Source organism: Lycium ferocissimum, chromosome 1 (assembly GCF_029784015.1).
Source record: "Lycium ferocissimum isolate CSIRO_LF1 chromosome 1, AGI_CSIRO_Lferr_CH_V1, whole genome shotgun sequence".
Lineage (NCBI taxonomy): Eukaryota > Viridiplantae > Streptophyta > Magnoliopsida > Solanales > Solanaceae > Lycium > Lycium ferocissimum.
The window spans coordinates 61,511,866-61,526,636 of record NC_081342.1 but is presented as its reverse complement, the minus strand read 5'-3'; the positions used below and the strand labels follow the sequence as shown (position 1 = coordinate 61,526,636).

General features: G+C 36.5%; 2 protein-coding genes across 2 annotated transcripts; both read right to left on the bottom strand.

Annotated features, from left to right (window-relative positions):
• Positions 1-2,337: 2,337 nt before the first annotated feature.
• Positions 2,338-2,652, bottom strand: LOC132065985 (receptor-like protein 32). Its single transcript, XM_059459398.1, has one exon. The coding sequence runs from the start codon at positions 2,650-2,652 to the stop codon at positions 2,338-2,340; it is 315 nt and encodes a 104-aa protein (XP_059315381.1).
• A 770-nt stretch (positions 2,653-3,422) lies between these two features.
• Positions 3,423-4,699, bottom strand: LOC132065980 (receptor-like protein 9DC1). The gene is made up of 2 exons (XM_059459392.1): positions 4,313-4,699; positions 3,423-3,926 (listed from the first exon to the last, which is right to left on the bottom strand). The coding sequence occupies exons 1-2, from the start codon at positions 4,697-4,699 to the stop codon at positions 3,423-3,425; spliced, it is 891 nt and encodes a 296-aa protein (XP_059315375.1).
• Between the last annotated feature and the right edge of the window lie 10,072 nt (positions 4,700-14,771).

The window sequence follows — 14,771 nt, the reverse complement described above, 5'->3', positions numbered from 1 at the left end:
CGACCCTCTACATAGAATAAAAATGACCATAAGGACCAATACCAAATAAGCTAACGACTCAAGTAAAGGGAGTGCTCCCGAGAATCCGACGAAAACTCTAGGTCGATCCGTGTACCGTCTACCCGTGCATGGTAGCGCAAAGGTCCACAAGAAGGGACGTCAGTACGAATAGTGTATTGAGTATGTAAGGCATGAATAACAACATTAACAAGAATAAAGAAGCATGAGATAAAGAGATAACTTGTATATCAGATTGCCTAGTAAGGCGGATATCATGCATGCTAACTTTAACTTTTTAAATCAACATTATAAATATATATGTAAGTAAACTGCCCGACCATATAGGTAGGGTGTTATGCTGCCCGGCCATAGAGCACGGTGTTATCATCATTAGCCCGCGTCCGGGTTAACCATCTCACGCCGCCCACTAGTGGTGCTGCCCGACCATATAGGCACGGTGTTATTATCATTATCCATAAGCCGCCCACCGTAGTGGTGCTGCCCGGCCATATAGGCACGGTGTGAAAAGATACTTACATATATATATAAAGCATGCATGAGAGCCCAATTAAAAGCTACTACTTTATCTGAGTGACGTAAGGTCGGTAATCTCTGATTATATTGTGGAACAATCATCATCGTTATATCCCACCTTGAAGGAAAAATGATCATAAAGTGAGATCAACAACAATGAATAAAATCATGAAATAAGTTCAATAATCTCATAATAGCATCAAATCCATAAGCTTTGGAATTTCTAGAAATAGGATCATCATTATGTTCATCATAGAAAACATCTCATCTTTAGTATCATAAGAAGCTTTAAGAATCATGAACTTCTAGCTTTTGGGACTAAGGATATTATGGAAAACATATATGGGTTGATACGAAAAAAATCACGTCTTTAGAAAAAAAGGGTCTAGCCTTACATACCTTTTCGATCGCCTTAACTTTAACTATTTAACGCTTATCCTCCCAAGCTCATAAATCTACATTCAAGAGAATTCATATTATTGTTAGTCTTATCATCATATGCTTGTCTTAAGCCCTCAAATTAATTCCTCTTAAAATCTGCCGAAATTTGGACAACATCTCCCCTGTTTATATCCCTAGTCTGAAATCACAATACCAACAAAACAACTACAATATACACTTCCTTTCTTCCCAATCAAGGAGCATAATCTCATAAACACACCAACAACATTAGATACTATCCATATACATGGAAATCAGCCTAACCACATAGCCACAACATGCTCAAAACAGTCCATAAACTCAACAACTACAACACAACAGTTTATGACCTTTCCTCCATAACTATTTTCACTTTTAAGACTTGCTAAATCTTCAAATCAACTCAACATAAGAGATAAGATGAATAACATACCTTATACTTAAAGAACTTTAGCCACACCAACTTTATTCAAGACCAAACTCATCACGACATCAAGTAGAAATAAGAACAATCACTTTTCATGAGCTAGTTTGGCATAATCTTGTTAAATTCTTGATTTAATGGGCTATAAGTGTTTAGGGGATGTGTTAGGAGATTACTAGAACTCATGAGAGTGTACAATGATGAAAAAACTGGGTTGATGGGGGGGTTTTTATACCCCTTGAAAGTCGGTTCCACTGACTTTTCCAAGTGGGACCCGCGAAAGCCATTTGGCAGTTTGGAGGGTTATTTTAAAATACTCATAACTCCCTACTCCGATGTCATTTGGATGAGCGGTTTGCTGCATTGGAAACTAGACTTTCCGAACTTCAATTTAGGCATTTGAAACACCTCAAAACTCTTGATATACCCAGAGATATACCTCTTTGAAGTTAACCCAAAATTTCTGTCCAAAATCCTGCCAAATTTTTTTCAAATTTTTGACAAACTCATTTTCTTCGATTTGCTTGATCCCGGAATCTTCCAAAATTCTCTATACATGATATTTATCATTAATCATACTTGATAAAGGTCATGTCCTTTGATTCCAAGGTTGTCCTTCCCGGTTACGACTTACGAGACCGTAATTCATTCTTTACTTCATTGTTACGTACTTCCCATGACTTGTACCTTCCAAAATTTCATGGGACGTCTCCGATACTCCATTAATACGGTGAAGTACATAGCATGATCTTGCTCTGAAAGTGAGAGGTGCAACACTTATGCTGCCCACATTCATTTGACAATGGGAATCCACACAATTCATTGTTTTCAACATATGAGTCATTTAGAAACGTATTGAACTGATTACTGTGAGGAATAGGTCTGACGAGATGGTTGTGTGATAGATTTAGGACCGCAAGAAATGTGAGACTTGCCAATTCCTCTGGAATTTTTCCGGTCTACTGGTTAAATGAAAGGTCCAAAGCTTCAAGCATGCTCATGTTCATCATTTCAACAGGAATATGCCCTGTGAGGTTGTTACGAGATAAATTCAGTATTCGTAGTGAATTTAAATTCCCAATGACCTCTGGGATTTTCCCCTCAAACTTGTTCCGTGATAAATCGATTATTGTGAAAATCTTCGAAATCCTTTTGAATTCAATCTCTTGATTTTTCATCACTAATATTACTGATTCCTCATAGAGCTTTGTAGAGTCTTCATCATAACTATCTCCTTCCTCCATATATTCCATTGTTGATTTGTGTGCATCCATGTTCATCATAGCTTTGAAACATTTTAGAACATCTATAGGAAGAGAGCCAGAAAATGAATTCCCGGAGAGGTCAAAGATCCTCAAATTTGGAAATAGCAATTTTGTTTGGAAAGCACTGATGGGTCCATGAAATTTAATAGATTTTAATATGAGAACCTCTAACTGCAGCCTCTCTAGCCAAGTGGGAAATGTGACATGGATTTTGTTGCTTCCCAAATCAAGGACTTGTAGGAATGTACGCTATTGGCTAGCAACCTCGGGATCAGACCTTCTAATTGATTTTTGCTCAAACCAATATGATGCAACCAAATACAATGGGAGAATATGTTTGGAATGGGACCATGAAGGTTGTTTCCTCGTAATTCTAGGACTGAGAGAGTTCCCGAAATAAACAAACAATTGGGAATTTCGCCACTCAAATTGTTATGGGACAAAATTAGAAAATTTAGGTTATTTAGTTCGCAAAGGGAAGATGGAAGAGGTCCGCTAAGTTAGTCTGAGTAAAGATCAACATACTTCAGTGTCTGCCAAGGTAGATGGTCTAAGTTTGTAAGGTTGTTGTGAGAGAGGTTAAAGGCTATCAATGAACCGAAACCGCCAAACTATTTCGGTAACTGGCTGTAAATTTCATTCTCCGAGAGATCCAAAAACTGTAATTGCTTAGAGTTTAACAAGAAACTCAAAAAATCTTTTACGCGACAAAAGCAAAAAATTAAATACCTAAGACTAGGAAGGGTGATGTTGATGTTTTCCTTATTGCTACTCCATGATTAACCACTATAAGAAAGATCAAGATTATAGATTTTTTTCATTGTTGAAAATGTTTCTGCTCCTACCTCACAACTCAAATTATTTGATCCAAGAGAGAGATAAGTTAGGTTCACAAGATCTCTAAGCGAGTGAGGTATGGGACCACTGAGTTGATTTTGAGATAAATAAAGGTGTTCCATAGAGTTGGTCTTAAACTCGGGAAATGGTCCACTGAAATTATTGTACTCCAGGTGTAAATCACTCAGTGAAGGAAGACTAAGCATCCAAGATGGGATTGATTCATTGAGTGAGTTTCGAGACAAATCCACATATTTAAGATTTTGAAGTTCGTTAGCACTAAAAGGAAGTGGACCATTGAGTGAATTGTCGTTCAAGCACAAGACTTCAAGCTTTGTCAAGTTCATAAGAGAAGATGGGAATGGGCCAGTGAAGTTGTTAATGTGAAGTCCTAAGTGTGTAAGCTTTTGGAAGTTGGAAAAAGCATCAGGAATTTTGCTTTCCAACTGGTTGTCCAAAATATCCTAATAAGTGATTTGTGAAAGGTTCTTGACGGATTCCGGTATAGGTCCGACGAGGATGCACTAAGAAAAATCCAAAAGTTTTAAGTCTTTGAGACTTCCAAGTGTAACAGGTAGTCCTCGTAAATATTATTGAAAGTGAGATCTAGCTCAGTTAGCATATGGCTACTGCTCCAGTTAAACTTGGAGAAAGAAACAAAGGTGGGATTTCTCCGCAAATTAAGGGTTTCGAAATTGGGTAGGAGAAAAAGGGTTTTTGGCAAATCTCCCTCCAAGTTAGTGTCTTCAAGATCTAGATATCTTAAAGAATAAAAGAATGATACATTCATGGGTATCTTAGATGAGATGAAAACATCAGAAAGAGAAAGTACCTCTAACTTGGTTAAGTTTCGAAAGAGCATGTTGAATCCTTCCCGGCTAGACTGGAAATTGGAGTAAAGAGAAAAGAGATCAAGCAAAACCAATTTGGACAAGTGTGAGATTTTTAATGGAATCCTTCCTTCGAACATAGAATGAGAAAGGTTGAGATGCATCAAACTGGCCAACTCACCAATGCTCGGTGGAATTTGAGAACCCCAAAAGTTGTTAAGGGAAAGATCGAGCATTTGAATATGACAAAGCTGGAAAATACTACTATTGGGATGGATAGTTCCTTCAAGATTTTTACCATTAAGGTCTAAACCAGTGACGTGACCAGTGAAACGATCACAGGTAACCCCATCCCACCTACCACGATTCATACTTCTATTCCAAGACATCATTGCGTCAGTCACATAAGTGAATGCTTAATGTGAAGAAGTGCAAGGGAACCATGAGAAGAGCAAAGTGGATGCCCAAAGGCAAAAGAAACCACTTCAACTGCATAGAGAAATAGTAACTAACAATATTCTCTCCATCTCTGTTCCTCTTCTATGTCTAGTAGAAAATGTAACTAATTAAAAGATAGACCAAGTATCATTTCTATAGAGTTGCGAACCAATCTATATAAATATATAATGCAGGAATATAGGCCCGCTGACGTAGCACTCTCTTAGGCCAAGATTTGTATTTATTTATTTATTTTTAAATTTTTGGCCTTTTAAATCAATTCTTCCATTTATCTCCTACATATAACAAACAGAAAAAGGTTAAAAATACCCCTGAACTATCAGAAATGGATCACATATACCTTCCGTTTGCATTTGGTATCAAATATACCCTCGCCGTTACCAAAGGAGGCCACCAATACCCCTCCACTTAGCGGCTTGCCATTTAAGCTGACGTGGCAGTGCCACGTGGAAAAATTAATCCACGTGGACGGCCACGTCCTCTCTCTCCCTCTTCCTCTTTAGTTCAGGGGTATTTTTGACCCTTTTTTTGTAGTTTTTAATTTTTTTCTGGATTTTCTACACCAACACATAACCCCCCCCCCCCCCCCCACCTCCACCCCTCAAATTTTTTTGTCTTGAAGTTTATATTTTTTGGGGGATTTTCTACACCACCACATACCCACCCCCATGACCACCTACACCCCACTATCCCTAAAAAAAATTCAATTTTTAACCACGTAAACTTTCAATTTTTATATAAAAAAATTATAAAGGTAAATTAAATATGAAGTAGAAAATTCGAGGGTGGGTGTAGAGAATCAAAAAATAAAACTTTTCAAAAATTTTCTTTGGAGGGGTGTGGGGTTTCGGTCGGGAAGGGAGGGGGGGAGGCGATCGTGGGGGTGGTGGGGTGAAAAATAATTTTTTTTTATTCTACTTCATATTTAATTTACCTTTTATAAAAAAAATTATAAAAATTGAAAGTTTACGTGGTTAAAAATTAAAATTTTGAGGGGGTGGTGGGGTGTGGGAGGGGGTAAGCGGGGGGGGAGGCGGAGTGGTGTAAAAATCCAAAAAAAGTAACTTTTAAAACTTTTTTAAAGAATTTTTTTTGGGTGGGGGGGGGGGGGGGGGGGGTGGTTGTCCACTCGGGGGTGGGGGTGGATATGTGGTGGTGTAGAAAATCCAAAAAAATTTAAAAATTTCAAAAAAAAAAAAAAAAATAAATTTGGGGAGTGGGGGGGGTTATGTGGTGGTTTAGAAAATGGGGGTATGTGGTGGTGTAGAAAATTCAGAAAAAAAATTAAAAACCACAAAAAAAGGGTCAAAAATACTCTTGAACTAAAGAGGAAGAGGGAGAGAGGCTACGAAATTTGTCCATGTGGATAATTTTTCACGTTGAGACTTGCTAAGTAATAAACCAAATGGCCTTGTTAAGTGCCGAGGGTATTGGTGGCCTCCTTTGGTAACGGTGAGAGTATATTTGATACCAAATGCAAACGAAGGGTATATGTGATTCATTTATGATAGTTTAGGGATATTTTTGACCCTTTTCCGTATAATAAAAGAAGAGGGGAATTTAGGTATAATTTTTGGGTCACATGAACACATGGTCACTCGACTAAATTTGATATATTATGTGTATAATTCTGAAAATATATCTAATATTAACTGCAAAAACACATGGTCAAATCAGGCTGAGTGTAGCACTGGTTAGGGGTTGTGTTTATTTCCACAAGGTCTCGCGATAGAACCCAAGCTCCTGCACGTTTTATGCTCTCTTTTTTTTCTTTCTAAAGCAGCCTTTTAACTTTCCTTTTTACGTTATTCTAAATCCCTTTTCTTCTATAATTCTAATTACCCAAAAGTAAAAAACGTATTTCTTTTTTTTTTATATTATATCTAATGATGTTTTTCTCACTTTATTTCTAATTGCCCAAGTCCCAAAATGCAAAAGAAATAAACAAAACCACATGGGTGCTAAGCTGCAACGAACCAAAGGGAAAAGAAATCAAAAATCCCCCATAGCTAATGGTGAATTCATCCTCTTGTAATCTTGAATTCGCCTCTGAATAAAAGGGAAAATACTAAAATGTCACTGTTATTTCTATGTGTTGTGACCTTTCTGTCTTCTTGTAGGGGTTAACTTTTTAAAAGCTTCTTCCTGAAATGAAGCCCACAGATAAAGGCCTTGACTTGTGTATGTCTACATGCCTCTTCAGTGATGTATGCATCTTTCAATTTCACTTATTCTTTTTTACCTTCTTGGAGATCAAAGTAGACTTTTGCAAGTATCTATTTTGTCTAAATTAAAAAGTTTTTACTTCCAGGAAGTTTTCATCTATATTTCACGACCAAGTTAACTTAATTTGTCACCGTTATTATTCCATCATTATATTGGCTGGCACAGTGCTCTCCTGGGTCATCCGCCACCGCTTGCCACCATTTTCAACGGTACATTCTCCTCTTATATCTCAACATACAGGGTGACTTCTAGGTATAACATTTGAGGCACGTGAACACATGGTCTCTCTAAAAAATTAGGTATTTTATGTATATATTTTCTAAAATTAGTATACTACTATCTGCTGGAACCCATACTACAAAAGTCTAAATGGTGCACTTGGTTGAAGGTTGAATTATTCACCTACAGGACTACGGATCAATTCCACTTAAATAATTTTTTCTTTCTTTTTCTTTAATGATGAACTCATGTTCCATAAATCCTATATTCGCCTAATTTATGCGAGTCTTAATAACATTGATTTAAGCCATGTGCAACTGATGATCGATCGTCACTAAATTGCAAAAAGTATTTCCTGTAAACAATTAAGAATGATTTCGCGCTTGAAAAAAGAGGAATTTCAGATCAAAATAGTTTGTTGGAACAATAACAAATAGGAAAGTCAACAATTTGTATCTGATTAGTGATTACTAGTGTATTTGTAATATGTGATTCTGGACAATGGTGCAGAAGTGGAAACTTTTCGACACGGTATTAACGATCAGTGTTTTAAAAGACAGTTCTGGGACTTGCCCTGGGGGGAGTCCCGGGGTGGGACACAGGAAAAAAATGCTTCGGGGCTTAGTTCTGTGAGGCTTATGCCCTAAGCGCCTAACTGTAAGCCCTAAACACGCCTAACGCCCAATGCTCGGGGCTCGCCTAATAGTTCTTACACAAATTATGTGTCAAATTCCCCAGTTAACATTATTGACCCTCATAATTTTATTAAATGAATGGTGCTTAATAGCTCGCTTCATCTATAAAAATAAGACGATTGAGAATAACTCAAATAATGAATAGTAGTATTGCATATTTACTATTTGATAACATTGTGAGGGTGAACATCACTTAACATTTCTTTTAAAAATATATAGCTGAATTTTACATCTTCACTTGCCATTAGTCTTCACGTTTTTTGTCATGTATCTCAAAATTATCATAGTTCATTATTTTGCTATGTGAAAGTAATTTTATTTTTATTCATGAAGGAGTGATGTTTTAATAAAGCTTATTGATTATTTTCTTTTAGGGAGGTAAATTGCATAGTATATATGATAGTAGTGTGCTTTAGAAATTATGATTATTTTATTGTTTGTAAGTTAAGGGGTTAAAAATGGTTTGCATCTCATAATAACTTTTAAATCATTGCAATTAGTTATACTTGTAAAATCTTGTTAGAAGTTTTGCTTTCTATGGGTTTCTTTAATCATGTTATTAATTTTTTAAAACTATTTAAAACTATTTTATAATTTTTTTGTCAATATACTATTTTACTATATTATAAATTAAAAATTTAAAGATCCATGGGACTTACGCCCCATGCCTTGAGGCTTACGCCTTGTCTCGTAATAAGTAAAATACCCTGCCTAACGCTCCTCCCCCCCCCCCCCCCCCTTTAAAACACTGTTAAAGACCCAACAGTAGTGTTAATTGGTGTCTTCGTATGAGAGAGGAATGCGAAAACTCTTTGCTGATGTATTGTTTAAACTTCCAAGGATGAACCCCATCTTGTAATCTAAGAACATTTTTGTTGATAATCAAAAAAGTTAAATCCACTTATATGAAATTCTATCTTCTCAATATACAGCTAATATTAATTTTAATTTGAGTGATACTAATTATATTTTAAAGAAATTTATGCACTTTTCTAATACTCTTTTTAAATAAGCTTTATTCGTAATATGTAATTAACTTTACATTAGATAGAAACTTGTGCTTTAAATAAACCCAAGTGTGAATTTATTAATCCCAAAATGTATGATGCTTTTGAAGGTTCCTTCCTGATAGAAAAGATAAATAGTATCTAAATGAATTATTATCTCGACCATTTTGTAAATTCACTAATATGTTTTATATTCGCGCAAAGCGTGAGCAAATTTACTAGTTACTTATAATAATAAGGCAAACCATCACAAAGACTAGACTTTGTGCACCTATGGCTTGCCCAAACTACACATCCATAGTCAATTGCCCCAAAAGAGACTCCAATGGTAAGTTGCCTCGTTAGGTACGTAATTGATATTTCAGTTCTTGTAAGTTGCCTCCACAAAGGAAGAAATACCCAAGTCGAAACGACACTATTTCCACCGGTATGATGAGTCGCCAAAATTAAATGGGTTGAATATATAGTGCAGGACCCTATGGATACCTCTCCCTCTCTCCCACTAAGAGAGAGGGAGAGGAATCGATATATGTAAAATAAAAGGGCCCTTGGATTATATATTGAACCCATTTAATGTTGGGAAAAACCCAAAATGTTAACCAATTCCAATTGCACGAAACGAGGTAACTCGCAGCCAAGCCCAGGGAGAAATACCCAAGTCGAAACTTCCCACACTATTTGAACCAAGAGAAGATAATAAACACTAGCACGGATGGAAATCCGAAGGTACTTTCTTCTCTAATAGATCTTCTTAATAGCCTATACCAACAATAAAATAGCAAAGCATGCAAAAATAAATCGAATGGAAGAGACACCAAATTTACGTGGTAAAACCCTTCAAGGTGAAGAGCCTAGAACATCCATCAAAGGCCTTACACTCGAAGACCTCGACCTCCTTTGCCCACAAAAGCTCCACTATAAACAACAAGAGTTACAACAATGTTCTCCAAATGGCTACAACAACAAATCCAAGCACGGAGCAACAATACATAAAAGATAGCACCAAAACTAGCGAAGAAAGGAGGAAATCACCCCAAAAATGAGCTACTGTTCGCTCAAAAAGCCATAATTTTGGAGTATCATTCTCCACCTACGAGACTACAAAATCCGATCTTTACCATTGAACCTTTGAAATCGAAGAAACATAAGTATGTTGAGAACCCCCGAGTTCAAATTTTAGCACGATCCAACAAAAACCCTGAGTATAAGAAGTTAACGAATCGGGAAACGCAATTTAAAGCGGATTTTCATTATCGCCTTCTTTCAGTAGAAAATTTCGTTGGGAAGAAAATCTTGCTTTTTCTCTCCGTTTTCTCTCTATGAAGAAGACGACGCTGAGCTTATGAATTCACTCGTGTTGTAAAAATAAGACCTAAATTGATCCTATATAGAAGAAATTTTGGGCAAAAGTAAAAATCTAATATTCATCAATTGTCCAAATTGGATTGGGTTTTATTAATCAATTTCACATAGGAAGGCTCGAAAACCAACAGAAAATCTTGTTTTTCCAAATATGGATTGGGTTTTATTAATCCAATTCCACATAGAAACAAGAGTTTTAAGGAAAGGCCTAAACTTCCCACACTATTTGAAAAAACCTAACATTTAATTTAAGCGGGCCAAACCAATGGAGCGGGTCAATTTAATAGTTAATTAAAACAGATAGCTTTTTATTTTTTAAAAAGTCTGGCTTAAACAATTTCTACATCCACAATATCTATTGGAAATATCACTTGAGTTGGTTGAGTAACTTTATAAGTGAAGTGACAATAGTTGAGTGACTTTTCTGTTAGAAAAGAAAAATGGCTTTCTGAGATAATTATCGTATGAGAAATCAACTCGCGAATTCATGCAATGGGTGATTAATTTAGTACTCTAATGAATTTTGTGGATGCACCCTATTTAGAAGATGGGAGTATTCAGCAACATTTGGATGTTTATCTTCAACTCATTCATTACTAGTGAAATTGTGTCGCGCTTTGCGCGGTTAAGAGAGCAATAAAGGTCGTTCATATATCTACGAATTTTCTTGTTAAATGAAAACTTAAACTAAATACATGCAAAATACACAAAAAATAAATATAAAAGGCAAGACATTCATATGGAAAGATAGTTTATTAAATTATTTTAGAAACTTTACGTTGGTTATATATGCACAATACACAAAAAGTAAGTATAAAAGGCAAGACATTCATATGGAAAGATAGTTTATTAAATTATTTTAGAAACTTTTCGTTGGTTTATATATATATACACACACACATATATATAAATTGTTATGTGCGCATATATCTTTTAATACAAGTTTGAGAAAATTGTAGTATAAAAAATATTGTTTGACTTTCCAAACAATAATGCCTTCACATAAACTGAAATGGGGGAGTATTATTTTAGATTAAATGTGCAGACTAATGTCTATTCCTCTGTTTTAGTCTCTTATTTGATTATGAAATTGCAGTTATTAATCTAACACATCTTCCAAACCCAATATACCAAAAATATTATATATGTGAATTACGAAACATTAAAAATGAAATTTAATTACAAAAAGTTACACATGGAAAAATAAAACAAAAAAATAATTTTACTAAAGGAAACCCATATTTACTTTGTGCTTTATTGGCTTGGGGATTTATTAGGCAAAGCATAGGGATCAGATGTTTTTTTTTCCTCTTTATTACTCAATTCTGTAAATAGTTAGAAGGAGAAGGATTTAAAAAAAAAAAAAAAAGATAAATAATAAAGCTAGCTATAGAGAGGTGTCACATTATCTTATTTATGCCTAACTTTATATCATATATAGATTAGCAAGAAGCCTGTTCATGTATAAATTAAGGATTTAAAATATATTCGGTGTAAAGTTACTAATTATTAATACTCCTATTTATCATAGAGATTTATGTTTAAATATGTTTTTATCTTTTACACTATAAACTAATAATATCTTTCATCTTTAATATTTTTCATATACAACCTTTCACCTTGAGTAGTACACTGAAAAACGTGTAGAGAACTCCTTAGCATTAGAATTTAGAAGCAGAACATAACTGACTTTGAGTCGTACTTGACTCTTCTTCCTTTTTGACACTGACTGAGAGGAACCTCACTTTCCCGCTCTCGGCCCAACTTTTAATGCAAGTATGCAACCAACTAGGTTTAGACATCCAATCAAGTCAACCACCTACTAAGAGTTCATTTGGATTGACTTATAAGTTAGTCAAATCAGATTATAAGTCATTTTTTAATTTATTTAAATATTTGATAAAATAAAAAATAATTTAAATTAAATTAAAAAGTGCTTAAAATAAGGTAAAATCAAAAAGTTGCTCAACCTCAACTTGTTTTTTTGGGCTTAAAAGTCATTTTGGTTTGACCAACAACTTTATTAATTCTAACACTACCCTTGCCTTTAAAAACCCTTTAACCGCTTTTGTCCAAGCATGTAATTGCTTATTTATAAAAAATAACTTTCAGCACTTAAAAAGTACTTTAAGCACTTATGCTTAAAAGCTACTTTTTTCGACTAATCCAAACGAGCTCTAAGTGTTCAAAAATGAAGGGAAAATACTAATGAATGATTAATAGAGAAACAATTTTCCACCAAAAACCACTTTTATCTTCTTCACATGAAGAAGAAAAAACTTACTCCTTTCGTCCCCATTTATATGAGGGTGTATGACTGGATACGAAATTTAAGAGAAAAAAAAAAGATTTTTGAATCTTATGATTTAAAACAAGCCAAAAAAAATTGTGGCAAAAAATAATTTCATTAAGGGTAAAATGAAAATTTTAGAGTTAAATTGCTACTAAATATAGAAATGCGTCATTCTTTTTTGGACTGACTAAAAATGAAAGCGTGTCGTATAAATTGGCACGAAGATAGTAACATTTTTATTACCCCCCCCCCCCCCCAATCTTAGGTAGCTCATCTGATTAGAATTTTCTCATCTTGTTAATTAGGAAAAGGTAAATTTTTGTAACACATATAATATTAACTTCTCGCATTCTTCTTTTTGGTACGTTGTTATGAGCAGCTCTGGTGCTCGATTTAGGTCTGGGGTATGGGTCGAATCACGATAAAGAAGGTTCAGTGGCTTTCCATTCCTTCCTAAGCTTCAGTTGGTGTAATAGTCCCACCCCCAGTAAGGGGAATCCTTCCTAAGAAAGCATTTTTTCCGTTTTGTTGAATGCTTTTTGCTTGTCTAAGCATCCCCCTATCGTTCTAATAAGGTGCCTTTTTCTTATTCTCGAAAGCCTAGCCTTCTACTTCGCCATTTTCTTTTGGTTTAGTTCTTCGCTCGTCCTCGTTGCCCCCGATGGGCAATGCTCTTGGTGAGTCACTTTGTCTTTCACGATCGATGGTAAATCCTCTTCTTAGACTATTTCCTTTTCCCTTTCGAGTTCAATCCTATTAGCCTTCGAGTCGGCGCCTTCGCGCCCCTGCCTTTCCATTCTTCGCTCTATTTCAAGAATTTCTTTTGGTAGATGGAGTACCCGGGCATTCTCTTGTCTTCCCATTCCTCTAGCTCTCATTTCGCGCATGCGCTTTGCGCTTTGGCTTAACAACATCAAAAGAGGAATCGAACCTCTTCCCAAGCCCGTGATAACTCTAATCCATTTGATGTCCGCCACCCTTCCCTTCCTCCTTCCTCCGTTAGTTTAGGCGCAACGGCGTCGCCGTACGCAGGAAGCGCCTCTCCATGGGAAATTGGAAACGTCGAATTAGGTGGGTTTATAAATAGGAAGACAAATAATGACTCTTTCACGGATGTCGCCAGGTTAGGCGGCCTCTAAGGTTTTTTATATTCGGTGGAAGGTAGGCTCAAACTCTACCCCAACCAAGTGAAACGTCGGGTCCGAAAGAGTTCACGATCCGATCTATGGGTGTTAACCCTGAGGACGGCAAGAATGTCCATTAAAAGGAGCGGACCGACGGGGTCGCTTTTTTCGCCACCGAATAGAGACGTCTCAGCGCGGGTTGTGCAACCAGCAGAGACGGCCATATCTTTGATGAACGTGGTATCGAGGTTCGGTTTATTTTGAAAAGAGGTCAATCTTAGGGGAGACAATTCGAATGGTTGAATTGATGACTTCGCTTCGATCTTCGACCGAACCTAAAGGAGACTTTGATCATTCAACTTTAGCTTCGAAGGAGGAATCATGTCTCTTGGAATTTCGGAAAGCCGAATCTCTCTCTTTCGATCCTCGGCCTTGGTAGAACTTGTCTTGATTGGGATTTCGATTGAAAAGATGTTAGGCCGGTTCCTCACGTGCCTAAGAAGCCGAGTCAATATCGATTGAAGCCAATTCAACATTTTCCTACTCAATCTTATTTATAGAAATAGACTCGATCAAAGGGAGCATAAGCAAGTTCAATGGGTAGAAACCTCGTAATCGACGGGAACCTCGAAGCCGTCTCTGGGGAAGGAGAAAACTCGTATGTTGCCGTCCCGCATTAATCGGTACAAGGAGGAGGCACGATAGCAAAGATCAATCCATCTCAATCCACAAAAGTATCGCCTTGGGCATGCAACCCAAAAAGATAGTAAAGACCGCCGCCTCGAAGAAAACTCTTGCAGCCCGGTACCCGCCCAAGCTCCCCTCCCTGCCGGCCGGCCAGCCCCCTCGACTCGACAACAAGCAGTCGGTTATGGAATAGCCTTTTAGTCGGCTTTCTCGTTCTTAAGGACTTTCTCGCCGTAGGCTTTATAGCGGACCCGCCTTGCCGACAACTAGGATATTACGTATATAGTTGCGCTTGCCTTCACTTAGAAACTCTACGCCCCCTAGCCGTGTAAGTGGCATGCTCTCGAAACTAGATTCACTCGTTCTTGTCTCCAGCCGATTAACCTATT

Coding starts and splice junctions, on each gene's coding strand:
- LOC132065985 (XM_059459398.1), bottom strand. CDS start 2,652: ATGGATGCACACAAATCAACAATGGAATATATGGAGGAAGGAGATAGT.
- LOC132065980 (XM_059459392.1), bottom strand. CDS start 4,699: ATGTCTTGGAATAGAAGTATGAATCGTGGTAGGTGGGATGGGGTTACC. Junction 3,927..4,312: donor GAAACTTAACCAAGTTAGAG/GTACTTTCTCTT, acceptor TTGGACAACCAG/TTGGAAAGCAAAATTCCTGA.